The 17,306-nt window shown below is 39.8% G+C and overlaps 1 protein-coding gene across 6 annotated transcripts in view; it reads right to left on the reverse strand.

The window, feature by feature from the left end:
- Positions 1-1,266: 1,266 nt before the first annotated feature.
- cadm1a (cell adhesion molecule 1a) overlaps positions 1,267-17,306 on the reverse strand; it is a 540,780-nt gene continuing 524,740 nt past the window's right edge. For all 6 annotated transcript variants that reach the window (XM_028466274.1, XM_028466270.1, XM_028466273.1 and 3 more), the window contains 2 exons: positions 7,938-8,066; positions 1,267-4,793 (listed from right to left, as the gene is read on the reverse strand). In XM_028466274.1, the coding sequence (XP_028322075.1) occupies positions 4,675-4,793; positions 7,938-8,066 (248 nt within the window). In that variant the 3' untranslated portion in view covers positions 1,267-4,674. The remainder of the gene's footprint in view (positions 4,794-7,937; positions 8,067-17,306) is intronic.

The following is a 17,306-nucleotide window of genomic DNA, read 5'->3' on the forward strand; positions in this document are numbered from 1 at the left end:
ACTTAAACAGGCTTTCCAGAGCCAATAGAGCTGCTTTTATGATTGTGTATTTTATTGTTTTGAATTTCATTGTGTTCACTGTAAAGCACGTAGTGACCTCTGTCAGTGAAAAGCACTATATAAATAAAGTTTACTTATTTACTTACTTAAATGAAAACAGCAGTGGGAAAAATATATTATTAAATAATCAAGCGCTTAAAGAAGCTTCAGCTTACATTACTAATAAACAACGACTGATTGAATGGACGCTCTGCAGTTTTGTAGATGATGGAGGTCGGTTGCTTTTGTATTTCTGGTCTTTGATTTTGATATAGTTCTATTTCAACTTCATAGGGTGGAGATTTCCCAGGGTCACTGAACGTTCTACCTTAAAGTTGCTGATCGCAGACATGAGGTCACGCTGGAACTCGGCAAAAAGGACGAAGAGTGTCTGACCTCATTTTCCATCCAAGCTCGGTATCTGAAGCCTCTATTTTTAGATTTCACAGCCAAACAAAGAACAAATCAACAAAATGGCGAACAGTGAGCAAGATTAAACCTGCCTGTTGATAGCTTCATCCCATCAGACATTCGCTGGGTTTCCATTTCAGATTTTCGCAAAATAAAAGCAATATTTCTAAATGTCAACAAAGTATAATTGCTCTTTGAATGTGTTTCCATTGAAGGTTGTTTTGGGCAGGAGCCTCGTAACTCTGGTGAGACTTTGCTACAGGAAGATGGAGGCTCCAAACCTCCTTAGAACGCTTCGTATTCCTTTGTTGTTTGCTAAGGAATGACTTGATCTCCTCTTCTTTTTACAAGTACCGCGCCATGTTTTCTCGGCGGTACGTCACAATCTGTGACGTGTATTTGCGGAAAATATTCATAGTGCTTTTGTGACACATTTCAAAATCAAAATGTCTGAAATAACTCCTCATGAGAGTAAAAACTTTTTAGCGATATGAGTGTTTTTTCATTTTTTCATTACCAATTTTTATTGCGCAATTTGCACATTTCCAAGGGTAATGGAAATGTAGCTATTGGCTCTGAAACACACTACCCCTCTGCGGCCCTGGTAAAACGACCAGGGGCTTTACAGCAGTGGTTTAACTGGTCGGTACACAGACAGTTCTAAAGTTCTCAGTTTGTCTCTAGGATGCATGTTTTGATTGTGTAAAACATTCAAATTTCACACAGAGTAGTTCCAGGCCCCCAAAACCTGGTGCCCTCTGTACCAATGCGATTCCCACAACCTTTTAAATTGTTAAAAAAAAATACTGACACCAATCATTTTGGACATTAATATCTTTTTTCTTTTATTAAGACAAGAACTCTTCATTGTTTTGTAAAAATGTCTATTTATGAACCAATACAAAATGTGTATGGGAACGTGGAACTCCTCATCTCCATTAATACACATTAACATTTCCCAAGTACAGCAGAGAGACAGAAAGAATCGATCAGAAAACAATGACTGGTGGAACAATCCAAACTTTCTGGGAATCAGTCGAGCTTCAAAAAGGCGTGTTGAGAAGTGAACAGCAGTACAGCTAGGACTAGCTTCAGATCCCGCTTCATTCCAATAAACATCTGTATGACCTATGTCAACACAAAGCAATACAAAACACATCTTGTACAGTGCACCAAATATTAAGAAAGATACATAAAACATATACAACATATATGCAGAAAATCTCACCAATTGTACCTTCTGGATCTAAGGTAGTGTGTCACACTTGAATCATGGATGCACTGTGGTTGAAATGTGGGGCCTAAACTTTGCTTTCTACCTGAGATGCAGTCACATCTGTCAGCCACGCATGAACCTGAGACAGGACAATGTGAAACACACCTACTTCAGTGACACTGTAATGCCAGGGTTTGTCTTCTAAAAGTGAAGTGGGCCATGAATTCAGCGGATGATCGTGAACAATAACATTGAATGTCCGTTTAGGAGGTCATTCAAATCAGAGCCAGAGGTCATGTTTTCTTTTATACTAAAACTTCAGTAAAACAGTGGAGCAAATTCCCAGAAAACGTTTGTATTCACAAATCAAACAATAACGTATGAGTGAGTGTTCAGGGTGTCGACTACTTTAATCTTCTATTTCCGAATTTGCGCGCGCACGCTTGAAAGTCTGATTCGAACGCGAGCTGCCACGTGCTCGCTGTAATCACACAATCTCAGTCTCGCAGACATCTGCTCTGTGATTCATAAAGCAACAACAACATTTAATCAGACACCAGACAGTGAAACATCAAGCCCCGCCTATCTGTCTACTCAACACAGAACAGTGTCGTCTGCATACAGTGTTAACTACGTGTTCATCGAGTGCGGAAGTTTTGAACAGAAGGAAATGTCGGGAGGGAGTTGGAAGATGCATCTCAGACCTTTTGTCGACAACAACCATCAGAAAACTGTAAAAGCTGAAAATATATTCAAAAGTGCCACACGTACCCCTGAAGGTTTTATTTGTTCGTCAAAAAAAAAAACAAACAAAAAAACCTTCATCTTCTGAATGCTCAAACATGAACTCTAATACATTTGGACAACCCTAGCAATGCCCCCCCCACCCCCCCACCCTTAACATATCAATACCAAAAGTCTGAATGCGTTCTTCATGCATGGCTATGATCTATTAAAGCTATTACAATGGCAAAGTATCTGATATAATCCAATCAATGCTTTAACAAAGCGCGAGTATTGAATCTGAATGTAAGCTGACACAATAATGAGTAAACAGGTATAACTGTGACAGTATTAGTAACAGGATTAAACAGGTTCTGATTGGTGTTAAAATGTAACTGTAGAGAAAGAGAAAATTGTTATTCTTCTCAAAATGTTAACTGCTTTCCCAGAAGAGCTCTGCACGATGTCATTTTTGGTATTTAAATACCAATTAGATTTGGAATAAATGACCCAATGAAAGTAGCTTCCTAAACAACACCTCAGAAATTGCTGTTGGTGCCCTAGTCTGGTTCTGCAGAGCCCCCTGTTCTTCATGTTTTAGGTGCTATCTTGGTCCTCCACACCTGATTGTAAAGGCTGGCTCAGGATTTCTGTAGAGCTGCATCATGGGCTCTCCAGGGCCAGACTCAGGTACTTCTGATGCAAGTTGAAATGTAATTGTTCAGGTATTTTTTATGAGGTCCAACAAATCTAAAGACATTTTCTGTCCACCATGTGTAACCAACAGAGTCGTACTTCTCTCTCACCCCCATCCTGCTCTGCCGTCAATAAGAACCAGCTAGTCGATAGCATCATCAAGCCAGTTTCTAACAGCAATTGGTTCTACTGAGGAGCCCATAGGGCCAAACCGTAATAAAACTGAAAATGTGTCTGAAAATAGTAGTGGACTTACAATGAACTGCTGTTAGCTATAGCAGAGCTCCCTGGTTGGCAGAGCCGAACAGATTATTGTTTAGTTTTGGCAAATGTCACACGAAGCACATACAGCATGGACAAACATGCAAAAAAAAAAAAGGTCAAATTCTAAAACTTTGGAAAAACAAAACATTGTGTTTAGAAAGTCAGTGGACTGAGAGCCAGAAGGTGTTACAGTGATTCCACTGACTCCATATACACAGCGTTATAACGAGAGGACATGGGCTTATGTGTGTAGTCCTGTATGTATTACTAAATGTAACAAATCTGAGCTTAGGTAGCTCCACTTTAAAGTAAAAATTATGTACATTATAATTCAAACATTTCAGTGTATATCCCACTTATTTTACTGCAGGGGCGACAAAATTAAAGTCAAAATTGAGTAAAATGTATTTTAAAGAACCTGAAAAAGTCAAATAATGCAATGCAAAATAAAATAATTTAATTTATGAAAATAATTATAATAAATTAAATTGTGAATTATAAATTATAAGGAGTTGGAAGCCTGCTAAAAACAAGGTTTAAAATATGAGTTAATCAGGTAAAATGGGGCTTTTATATTTTTTTTTTCTGCCTCGTCATCACTTCTGAATCCCATGACGACGTGTGTGAGGCGCGTCCAGTTGGTGCTCTTTGTACAATGATATGGAAAAGCAATCCATGCATTTTTGGAGCTGACTTCATGGAACACAGGAAGTGAAGGAATGGCTCGAGACCAATCACAGTATACTGGAAATAGTTTTTTTGTTATGCCAGAGAGGACGCGCATGTGCAGACACTGAAAGTGACTGTGTGGTGGTTTTACCCTCCAACAAATGCTGACAGCACATCAATAATTACAAATACGTGGCTATGGCATGGGGGGGGATAAAAGGGGCGAGCATGATGATCAACGCAAAGTGTGGGTAGAAAAAAAAAAAATCTGAACAAGGCACAGAATTTTCTGCAAATGGTTGAACTGAATGAGTTTTGTACCAGCGTTGTGGGAGGGGCTGAATGGTGCAGCTCTCTACAGTGTGTTCTGCCAACCCTCCCACCCCCTGTCCCTTTAATCCCTGTTTCGCTTTTTTAGCGGAAACCCCCAACCCCGGATGTTTTTTTTTTTTTATACTTTTTCAATTTTGTTTTTTTAAACACACAAAACATTCCATCTACATCTGCAGACTAGACTAAACAACGGCGTACCACCTGACCTTCTGCTTTAAACCATCCCTCTCCTCCCTCTAAAGTGATTCAGACCAACTCCACCTCCTTCCCAACAACAGCTCCATGTCCCAAAGAGGACACCAGAGTAAGCGGTCCCGTTTTGATTAGATGTAGTACTCCTTCTTTTCGTCCGAGTTGGTGTGGCCGCCCTCTGCGTTGATGATAGCTGTGTCTGCGTCTGCCGCGTCGTCCGCTCCTTTGGCTTCGTGTGTGAAGTAGGTACCTGAGCAAAGTGGAGGACAGACACTGTGAGCGACTGGATGGCAGCCTCCTGCTCAGATGATACAAAAGATTAAACTGTGCCCCTGTGTCTCACACCATCTAATTATGCTAAACCTGTGCACTCATTTCCATACAAAATCACAGGCCACCTGTGGTATTGACGTGACTGGGAAATGTTCTGGAGTGTGCTGAAGAGGGGAGCTCGCACCTTCATATTAATCATGTCGAGTACGGCAAAAAGAAAGACCAAGGAGGGAGGAAAGAAGTACATATTATCCTTTTCTAATTTTGAAACCCATCACAGGTCTTAGTCCTAGTTATTCTATATTCATAGCCCTGTTATGGTGAATTACCCCCAATGGCAAAATGATGGCTATTGAGCAGAGGTGCTCAAGTCTGGTCTTGGAGAGCCCCTGTCCTGCATGTTTTAGATGCTACATTGGTTTGAAAGTATGTCTTTTTATTAGGCTTTCTGTAGAGATGTATGATAACACCATCAGATTAGATTCAGGTACATCTAAAACATGCAGGACGGGAGCCCCCCAGGACCCCCACTGATCTATGGCGTCTAGACCAGTTTTACAGTATGTGCCACAGACCAGCTTTCATACTGGCCAGTGTAGTTGTGTGTCTGTGTGTGGTGGTGCTGCTCGTAGCGATGAGTGTTAAAGCCAGGTTTTTTTCAATCGTACTCAGCACCAGCTCAAAGAGTCAAAACGTTCGCAGCTCACGATTCATGTTCTCACACTATACCAGGGGTCTGCAACCTTTACTCTCAAAGGAGCCATTTTGCCTAATCTCACCTGAATTAAAATCCTTCCGGTGCTGAAAAAAATACCTTCTCAATACAGACAATACAGTGTATAAAATGCTATACAGTTCCAATTATATTGAATAATTTTGAGTTAATGTTTTTGAAGGGCTACAAAAAAATAACTTGAATTTGATAACACATACTCATGTTGGTCAACACATGCTAATTGTTCATTTTTTGCAACATATCAAGCATGCATATTAAGCCGGCATGTTGTCAGTGAAATACATCTTTCCCCACACAAATAAAATCTCCATTTTCTTCCAGAATAGTCTTTTTGTTAGTTTAGTTATCTTACAAGGGATTTAAAACTTAAGGTTAGAAAAGTTGATGGTCTGTAGATGTTGCAGGAGTTGAAGTAGGTGGCAGAATTATTGTTTTATTTGACGTTAATGACATTAATCATCAACACCTTCTGTAAGAAATAACAATTCATTATTTTAATATATCCTTAAAGCTACAGGGAGCCATTGCAAAAGAGTCAAAGAGCCACATGAGGCTCCAGAGACGCAGGTTGCAGACCCCTGCACTTTACGGAAATGCAACGTAAAAGTTAGAACAAGAACTCTGCCATTAAAACAGAAGAAAAAGAACCCGGAAGTGGATCGACACTTACAATACTCTGCAAAAAGAGCTTCAAAAAAGAAAAGACGGCGATGTGATGGACCAGGAACTGGCTAGACAGACGTGGGCAGTACGGTCCGTCAATCTTACAGTGGTCCTACGGTGTTCGCGCATGCGCAGTGTGAGAGTTTAAGTTAAGCCGGTCCGTGGCACTGCTTCAACTGTGAGATACGCTCCCGAGGAGCAACTGGATTTAAAACATGTTTGATTTCCTTACGACCATACAATTGCTGGTCGGGAGCTGGTCGTGAGGTGTTAATTGCTTCTAGTGACCCCATGTATACTACATGTTGTATACTACAACGTGTATACTACATGTTGTATACTACAACGTGTATACTACATGACGGACGACCCACGATTTAGCCGAGACTCGGCCCGATCCCAAAAATAGACGCAAGAGAGAAAGATCGACTTAAAGTAGGCCAACAATTGCACAATGTATGCCTGCCTTTGAGCGCGACTGGGAATTTTCAAAATAAAACACCCTGAAATCAAATAAATATCACTTTCAAAACTTTATTCTTTCTTTACAACCTGGTATCAAATACTGGTCCCCAGCCCGGTGGTGGAGGATCAATAGTCGAGACTACCTTAGAGGCTAGTCTTATTAACTAAACTTTTTACATTTGTATTAATTTACCTAAATCTGTATACATTCCTTTTAATTCAAGGTTCGATCAAATAGTCATTTAATTAATTAATCCCATTTATTTCTTATTTATAAGGACAACTGGATGCATCTCATGCTTATCGATGAGATCACCTACTCAACATGGATCACTGTGTTTATTATAAATCCACTGAGCTGATTTAAGGACGACACGATATAGACAAAAAGTCACAGGGAAGTGTTGGATGGCAGCGCTGGGAAAATTCATCAGCAGGTCCGTGCTTGTGCTGAGCGACAGCAGGAATACAAATCACGTCTGTGTTCACAGGCGGAGGATGCGATGCTGCGTACATCACACTGTCACCAAAGCCTACCGCGCAGATAGTTCCCTTTACCACGGGGATCCGTGTTTACATGAACTTTGAGCTTTTGCGTTATAACCATGTGGGAAGCTTGGAGTTTATTATCAGCAGAATAATAATGAAAACCTTCCCCGTGCACCTTTAATGTGTCTCATTTGCAGTGCTTCCTTTTAAAATTGGTTAATGTAGCAGATTTCATTTCCTCCTGCATTAGAAAGATCTTAGTGTGAAATTTGTTATAGATTGTAATTACTTTTGTGTTATGAGGGCTGCATACAAAATTTGTAATCCAATTCAGCAGGGCTGCACAAAAAAAAAAAGGCTAATTTTACTCATCACCAGTAACTGAAGCCTTCATAATCAGTTCAATTCTGTCAATTTAGTCATTTTCTTTTTCAGAAAAAAAAAAAAAAAAAAACAGAAAAATGGAAGCCAATCAACCAAGTGGAGTTCATAATGTACGCTTAAATGACTTAAGGAAATGAAGGGAATTACAAAAAAACAACAAACCAAAAAACCAACATGATTTTAGAAGAAAACATATGGAAATATGACTCAATCATAAAACATTAAAGCAATATGTAACTAAATAATAACACTGTTACTTTGTCCAAGTCAGAAATGTCTTTAGAGTCATTAGAGGCAAAATTCAAGCTATTCACTATTTAAATCATTGATAACCAGAGCACATTAAAAGTATTCAAACAATAAACCCTCTCCTTCACTGATTACCTTTGTGTCTCGCAAAGTACCGTCCCAGGACAATGAGTAGACAAAGCATGGCGAACACAACCACGGCCACGACTCCTCCAATAACTGCATGATCCACCGTTCGGGGTGCTCCCTCTCCAGCTCGAGAATCTGACAAGAAACAGAAAAGACAGGAAAAACAGAGCTGATGTGAGTAACTGTGCTGAGAGGAAAACCTCAAGGTTTGTATAAAGTGTTCAGCTCACAATTAAAGATGGATCAAGGACGCTGAAGGCCAAGTAAAGTTTGCACGCTAACTTTTGATTAAAACGTCGTCAGTAATCTTATTTACCATCATGAATAAAAACCTTGTGCCATTTTGTATTGCATCACCTCTTCCAAATTCAAAACGGCATACATCATACACGCTCTATCGTTATTTTGATTGTTGGTTTCCTCCCAGGAGCCATGGCATGATGTTGTTTGAAGAGTTCACTCTGGCTCCTTAATCTCTATCTGATATTTTAATAACCATCGTCGGAAATTGACAGCGCAATAACAGTTTGCATCGCAATCAATGATTGATATGGGATTCCCATGACCCAACCTCAGTGAGAGGAAACATTCGGTATTTTAAAGTTTTATATATTAGTTTTGGAGAGCAAGTCGATGTAGAAGCCGCGTTGCCAGGTTGGGTTTAAAGTGGCGATGTAGGTGACATTTTGGGTGGAATAGGAGAATAATCACCATATTTTCACAATATTTTCCACAGTAAACAGGTGGGAAAATGTGGCGCAAGTGTTTGGAAGACATAAGGAGATTGACTTTTTAAACACAGCACAAAATAGCACCTAAACAATAACACCTTTGATTTGGTGCGATTTAAGGAGACCGTTTCGACTTCTTCTGAAGCACCAAAGACTTCAATTATTCACTAGCTTAAAAAAATCCCTATTCAGGATTTTTTGGCATTGTTTGGGGACAATTTGGTTTGTCTGTAATTAAAATCAATAAAGAAGACAACACAGAAAGAAAATAAAACAAAAATAATACAGAAAAGCGTGTTCGCGAATATGAAATTTTATAAAAAAAATTAAACCAGAAAATCAGAATCAGAGGGACTACACTTTATTTTCACATCTGTATTCTGTGCATTATCTCTGGATCAGTGTTTGTAAATAATCATTTGTTTTTTTCAAGGTGTTTAAATATAACACCTTGTGGCCTGACTAGTTTGCTAAAACTTTACTTGAAGTTTTATGCATAAAGGCTGACATTACGCTGTCATTATGATGACATGACACCTGTCATGAGAGTGAATAAGGTGTCATGAAGGCTGTCGTTAAGTGTCATTCGTTACCCTAACCCTTTGTTACCCTGACTCCTAACCTTAACCCCACTAGATCCCTCCACTTAACCCAAAATATGTCAACATAGCTCTAAAGGTGTCACAATTTAGCGAAAGTTGTCATAATTTAGCAAACGACACTTAATGACAGCCTTAATGTCACCTTCTGCATGCTAATGATGGGTAATGACAGCGGAATGTCAGCCTTACGTAAAAAGCTTCAAGTAAAGTGTTACCACTAGTTTTTATTAGAGATCAAGAAGTACATTATGTAAATTGATAAAACACATCTTCAAATTAATGCTTTATTTACAAAGCACATTTGCACCCAAAATCATTCAAGTTTGAGGTGTAATTTAAGCATTTCCAAATAACTCGCTATCATACTTCCTCCCTTCAGATCATTTTTGCTATAATTACAAAATAATGGGAGACACCGTATAGCTGGACACAACCAGTTCATTGAGCGGAGCAGACCTTCAGCCCTAACCTAATCCATTAGCAGCAGTAGCTCACCAAACCCTCGTCACATGATACTCCAGTGGAGCTCTGCAAAGAGATTCTGCTGAGTGAGCTCCAGAAAGCAGAAGAGAAAAGGCCAGGACTGATTAACCGAAAACAGAAAGTGAGGAGAAACGTCAGGGATAAGATCAGCGACCACCCATCCCGACAAGCGGGTGGGGGATGGAGGGAGGGGAGGGCAGTGACGTGCTACCTGTCAAACTCAACAAAACATTACCTGATAGATCTAATAGGTTATTTTGACTTCAGATTTTCTTCCTTAGTGCTGGGCAGATTCAATTAAACTGAGCAGGAATCCTTCTGACATCCAATTCGCTCTTGTCAGACGGCTGGAGCTGTGCTTTAACGCAATTTCCTATTACGATGTTAATGTGGACTTTGGCTTTTGGAAGGGCGATGGAGCGCGACGGTGTGTGTGTGTGGGTGTGTGTGTGCGCGCGTGTGTGAAAGAGATCAGTGTGATGAGTGGTGAAGGTGGAGCGGACACTTTCAGAGGAAGATTCCCTGACTGTCTGTAGCAAACTTTACAGCTTTTAATTTCATTCCAGAGTAAATAGAAATGAGAGCTACGCAATCGAGATAAAGCCCACCACATGTACCCCTAAAATATTAACACTGCTGTCTGAAGTCTGATCACCAGGAAGCACCTTTGCCAAAAGGTCAGATTAGATATTTTTAGCCAGATTCATGCTTTAAAAGTTGCAGAAATTAGTGTTGAAACTTGATCACAACAGGCTGCAAAGAAAACATTAGGGGGCCGTGGCTCGGTGGTAGACTGGGTCATCCAATACCCAAAGGGTTAAGGGTTCAAATCCCACTGTATCCGAGTCATTGTCGTTGTGTCCTTGGGCAAGGCACTTTACCAACACTGCTTTGTATGAATGAGTACTAAATTGTGCATGAATGTTGGTGGTAGTCAGAAAAACCATAGGCACGAAATGGCTGCCACGCTTCTGTCAGTATGTCAAAAGGGCAGCTGTGGCTACAGTTGTAGCTTACCACCACCGGCATGACCAATGCGAGTGACTGGTGTGAATGAAAGCACATGGAGTAAACTCTTATAAGCGCAATATAAATCTATTGTGACTAATTTTGGAGAGTAATGTCTAAGAATGTACGAAAAGCTCAAAGATGCTGAAAAAAACTTTATACCCCTAAAATTAAGAAGTAAGCAGTAAAAGAAGAATTGCTACCTTATTGTGACGATAACTTTATATGAACATAAAATATGAGGACAACAAAGTTGATGTCATAATGGTCAGTCCATCAGTACTCTTTTTATCTACTGGCCTTTGTAACACCAAATAGTGTGGGCATGAAAACAAACAAGCTTTTCTTCAGTTATGATTACAAAACATTACAAGTGTAATATAATGTTCACATTGGCTCAAGGCTCCAAAAATGCTGTACATTGTGTTTCAACTGTTCAGTTGAGTCTTCATAGATATACTGTAACTAGTTACACTCATTGACGGATGGAAAACCGTGGCCGTCTTGTAAAATCATGGAGAATGAGTCATAAACAACTGCTTAAAAAAAAGGCAGAAATGGAAAAAAAGAAAACGTAACGCTTTTTCCATGTATACATTATTGCTATTAAAAATGACTAGCCACTTTGCGCTAGCTGCTAGGCTAGGGAGATGCTGATGTTGCATTTAATGCAAGCCAAGGCTGTTTTAAATGGCGACGCACCTTTTTCTTTCATTACAAGAGGGCGTCATGAAAGAAAAAAAGACCTTGTTGCAAGAAAATGAAAGAATTGCTCGTAAGAGCAGAACATCCGAACCAATGAATTATGGTAATTACAAGTACCTCGTAGTAATTCCTTTGTTCTCATTCAAAACCCTTATAAAAATACAGACAGGACAAAGGCACTCTGACTTATGAGAAGATTACAAGACTGCAGAAGTCTGAAGTGCCGTTCATGCAACAGTATATTGTTCCTGGTAAAAGCAAAGGCTTAAAAAACCTATCTGCTTTTGTAAATAGGCCCTTTTTCCCCACGTCTACATCCACTCAGTCTTTGCATACTAAGCAATTTGCACGTCATGTCAGTGAGCATCACTTACCAGCACTTACTGTCACCAAGTAAAATACAGTATATTTGTGTTTTTATCCAGAAGGAGAGATCAATCTCCAAATTGCACGGGTCATTGTCTTAACAATCAGCAGAGTGCACATTCAAGACAATTACAGTTATTTCCTTTCCATAAAAGTTACTTCTGCACTAAAAAAAAATCTTCTAAGATTTGAATAACAATGGAAATTGCGACAGCGTGTCGGCTTTGACTGCAGCTCCTCATGTTAACCATTAAAACAAACGTGAAGATGGGTCACATAAACAGTTGCTTAAGTCTTAAACAAGGCCAAACCATCTTCTGTATGCACAAATCACAACTTTTATATGCAGGTTTATAACATTTACAGCCTTTGGGTTGTCTATAATTACCAGGTATCGTCTTGTCACTTGTACCTGCTTATCCTTATAGGGTGCGAGAGTGACCTGATCATCAGGTCATAGCATAAAAAAAGTAAAGAACCGGTTCTGGCGGAGAGCTCAGGTTTAACCCGATTACCCAGGATATGTGAGGAAGATTCACTTACTATGTATTTGTTACTTTTTCCAGCCAACCAACAAAACATCCAGCCTCTCAACGACATCCCTGAACAGAAAACTGAGGAAAACAATCAATCTAAAATAAGAACGTAAACTCAGATTGAACTTTTCATACTTTTCATCGTTGACTCATTCTTTCCCACTCGAAGAGAGCCTGAAAATATAGCGATCAATCAGGAAATGAGCTTTAAACACCAAGTCCGTGGGGCATTTAACAGTTAAACAAAAGTGATCTTTTTCAGCAGAATGGAAAACTTCCTACTGCAATATGGAACATCCTTTATTTAAAAAACCAGTTGATGGAAGCTGGGATGAGACATAAAAGATCTCCTAATTGGATCTCCTAATCAGCTAATTAGACGTTGGTGATTCCACTGTGTGCTCATACTGCCTGTAGATTGAGGGGCAATCAGGAATAGGCCTGTGTTATGTAGGAGGGGTGTGTGAGAGGGCCGCGTGTGCTCGTCAAAATGCAGTTTCATTTGGCAACAACGCTCCCAGTTAAGTGATGTTAAAGAGTGAATGTAATTAAAGTCCCAGTGAACCTACTCATTGAACCCATTTAAAAAAACATCAGTTAAACCTTTTGCCTCTCAGGTTGTGCACTACAGAAATGGACCATTAGCATCTTGAGCCGACAAGAGAGGATGCAGAAAGGTTGAATAGATGAATATGAAATGATTGGAAACAAAGGGCGTCAGTTTAGTTAGGAAGTTTAAAAGTCAAGCCATAAAAGTTGTAAAAGACCTATTAAAGACCTTAACATTGAGTGAAGGTCTTAACTTACTTGGACACGCTTCAGGGGCAACAACCCTAAACACGGTACGAGGGGACGAACTAAATTTAAGTCTAAGATAAGAAATGGAAAATAAGATAAAGCAGAATATGATTCTGGTGACAAAGAAAGACACTAATAGGCCAATATTCTATTTCCTAGGGAAAGCAGGTACAAAAGTAACATGGCCATTTTCTTAGACCAGGGGTCTGCAACCTGCGGCTCTGGAGCCTCATGTGGCTCTTTGACTCTTTCGCAATGGCTCCCGATAGCTTTAAAAAAAAAAACCCAAAATGAAATAATGAATTATTTCTTACACAGGGTAGTGATGATTAATGGCATTAACTTCAAATAAAATTATGATAGTGGGGTGGCAGTCACCCCAGTGGTATCTGTCATTGTGTCCTTGGGCAAGGCACTTCACCTACATTGTCTAGTATGAATGCAGTGTGTGAGTGAGTGTTGGTGGTGGTCGGAGGGGCCGATGGCGCACTATGGCAGCCTCGCTTCCGTCAGTCTGCCCCATGGCAGCTGTGGCTACAATAGTAGTTTACCACCACTAAGTGTGGAGTGAAAGAATAATGCCTTAATTCTGTAAAGCGACTTTGAGTGTCTATGATAAAGCGCTATATAAAACTGATGCATTATAAAACCATTGGTTAACGTAAAAATAAATCACATTGCAATAACTCTGCCACCTTCCTACTTCCTGCAACATCTACAGACCAACAACTTTCCTGCACCTTTGGCTAACCTAAAGTTTTAAATCCCTGGTAAGATAACTAAACTAACAAAAACACTATTCTGGAAGAAAATAGAGATTTTAATTGTGTGGGGAAAGATTTATTTAATTGCCAACATGCCGGACTAATATGCATGCTTGATATGTTGCAAAAAATTAGCATGTGACATCACATGATCATGTATTATCAAATTCAAGTAATTTTTTGTAGCCCTTCAAATTCATTAACTCAAAAAATTATTTGATATTATTTTAACTGTATAGAATTGAATACAGTTTTGTCTTCATTGAGACGGTAATCCAGGCGAGATGAGGCAAAATGGCTCCTTTTAGAGTAAAGGTTGCAGTCCCCCGACTTAGACCCAGTTGAACGTTGGCATGTCTAATAACATCAGCTCTCGACCCGGAGAAAAAATTGTGGTGCCGTAACAATCCTGCAAAGTTACATCTGGAAGAACATGTTTTGCTTGTATGTTAAGTTGAGGTTTCATTTATTCAGACAAGATTTTTCAGGAATTTTTTTAATCTCCTGACATGTTTCGACGGTCAACTGCCAGAGGAGTTCTGCTGATCGCCTTTGATGATTCCTTTGAAGTTTCACTTGACTTCCATGTAATAGTTCCAGCAAGATTCATTTTGTCTTCTTTTTGAATAGTATGTTAAGTTGAGGTTTTGTTTATTCATACAAGGTTTTTCAGGGAACGTTTATCTCCTGAACTATTAAGTTTTTTGCTGCTGGCGGGTACTGCCCTTTTGAGAGAGTAAATGGCTTATTAGCCAGGACACTGTTGTTAAGTCTCTTCTTCTAAAACAATAAGTAACTTCTTAAAACGACAGTGTATTTCCTGGTGTTATTTTTATCCCACCCGTGTGTTACCTTCGTTCCGTCAATGAGGGACAAAAGTAACAATGCGCAATGTCCGGTTTACGTCAAATTCCATTGCGGCCATTACTCTGATATAGCACCTGGTATTGAAAGACCACACTCGTAAGTAGTAGATCACAATGAAAAACAATATTAGTGTTTTATGTTATCTTTCAAAATAACACCGGTTTGAAAACTGTTGCCTCCGTACCAGCTCTCCCCGAAGTTCAAGCCGTTTTAGATAAGAGAAGACTAGATAAGTCAAGTTAAGATGAGATTGAATAAATAGTTTCAGATAAAAGAGGTCAGGACAAGATAGCAAAAAGGATTAAGGTCCTTTTCAGGGAAGATGGAGATTGTTTGATTAAGATAAACTTATCTCAAATTGATTTGGACAGCAGGTTTTAGTTGGTTTTATTGTCTGATATTGCCCTTAATACGCAGGTTGAATCCGACATCTTTCTCTTAGTCATAGTTGCAAGGGGAGTGTTTATCCAGTCCTTCCACTCTTCTCTCCATGATCAGTGGCTTAATTTAAAAGGCTGCAGCATTAAAGGGGAGTTTCACCCAATCAAACTTTAAAGACAACAAAGATAAGGCAGCAAGACTGTTATCAACAGTCTGAAATCCAAACTTCAAGTTTTCTTTCTAAAGCACAAATTTATGGACCCACTTTTCAATAAGAGGGCTTTCACTGAGCCGTACGAGATGTTCACATCGTTCTGAAGTGGAAACTGGCTGTAGCTTAATTGACACGAGCTGGTGAAGTGCAAAGCCGATCAAAAACAGACAAAAGAAGCAGGTATTTTATGGGTTTCCGCCTGCAATACAAAGCCTTGTGATGAGAAAGGAAGCTAATGTTCCAGCTCTTCACAAAAAGGAGCCAATGGTGCATTATCTGCTTAGAAAGTTTGTACCTTTTTTTTATCTGATGAGGTTATTCATCACTCATCTAATCATGGGCAGCCTTCATCCAAAATATAATATAATTATGGACTATAACTGTTCTCAGGATATTAAACTGTATCTAGGCCATGGCTGGCTCAATAAACACCTTCTAATAATGGCTTTTAGTGGTATCAGGAGTGACTTATTCCAACACATTGAGGACTATCTATGGCTCCAAATGAGCCAAATGAGTTTGCAGCTTGTTGCAGAGATGCACATCAGTCCTGTTAATGGGGACACTGTTTGGGAAGAAAAAGCAACCCAGCAGAGCTCCTTTCCATCCACTGCCATTTCTTCCCCCGTGTGTGATTATTACCCCCCTCCCCCTGCGACCTCCACCAACACTCTCCTCCCATCCCGCTGTCACCCAGCTGCCTACAGCCTCATCATTTCAAACACAAGCTGAAAAGCTGCAGAGGACTAATGCTAGTGGTGGTGAAAGGTTGCCAAAGGCCTGGGTTGTGTGGTCATGCGGCTTTCCATCAGAGTTAGAAAATGCAGCAAACAGACTTCAGTAGAGATAGGTTGAAATTGACGAAATAGCGAGTTTTTCAGTGTCTAAAGTAGCTGATGTAAATAAAAGAAATTCTAATGAGGTCCCAAAAGACAAATCCCAGCCAAGGTCAAAGTCAAAATAAATGAACTGCCTAAGTCGAGTCCTGTGCCTCCCCTGTATTTGGCTTATTGATAATACCAACAGTGGAGACTCCCGGTGTTGTGTGACAGAACAGTATCAGTGAAATGACATCGGGGGCTTTGTGTAGCTCTGTGTACACAGAAGACACAGCCTTGGGTGAAGGAGCTGTGCCAAGGAAATGAAGGGCTAATCCTGGAAAAGAAGCCAAGACAATGGCTGCATTTACATACACACAGTAAACAGACTGCGGTGCATTCCCTGGTCAAGGTCGAACACAGCGAGAAGCTATTTACTATACAGAAGCCATTAATGGATTAAACTCCATGACTCTGCAGATTTCCATGAAACAACAAATTTGCGAATAATAGGCGTGTATAATAAATGACAAACCTCATCTTTAAATCTAAAAGCCTAAATAAAAAAATATGTAGTGGACTCCTTCCTGATGTCGGTGTTGAACCTGATTGGACACCTCAGGTGCTACAGTACATCCTACCTGTTGTATTAAAAGATGCAGTGTTAGCATAATAAACACATGTACATCACTGTCTGATTTACATTCTGAAGATAGTTTTCAGCTGTCTTGACTCGCTCTAGCGTGTAGAGAGCAGCTGATAACGTTAACACCTTGATTTAGCTTGGTTTGAGTTCACATTTGGGTTTTGGAGTCGCTCCAAACTGACAGGGAAACTCCACCAGTTGAATAAAACGGCTTGTTTTTAATGCGTTGCAATTAAAATTGTGCACTTTCAAGCTAGTGAGTGACAATCTCAGCAAGTCAAAGCGCCTCATCTACCTGTGTGTGTTCCTTGAGCTGGTAAAGCCATACCTTCTGTCCACTAAACATATTAAAACCTGCTTACTCCTGTGAGTTTCTACAAACATCCACACACACCTGCCCCTCCTGATGATTTGGCACTTTTACTGCACATATGGAAAACAGGAGATATTATCTGT

The sequence above is a fragment of the Gouania willdenowi genome, chromosome 14 (genome assembly GCF_900634775.1).
Source record: "Gouania willdenowi chromosome 14, fGouWil2.1, whole genome shotgun sequence".
NCBI lineage: Eukaryota > Metazoa > Chordata > Actinopteri > Blenniiformes > Gobiesocidae > Gouania > Gouania willdenowi.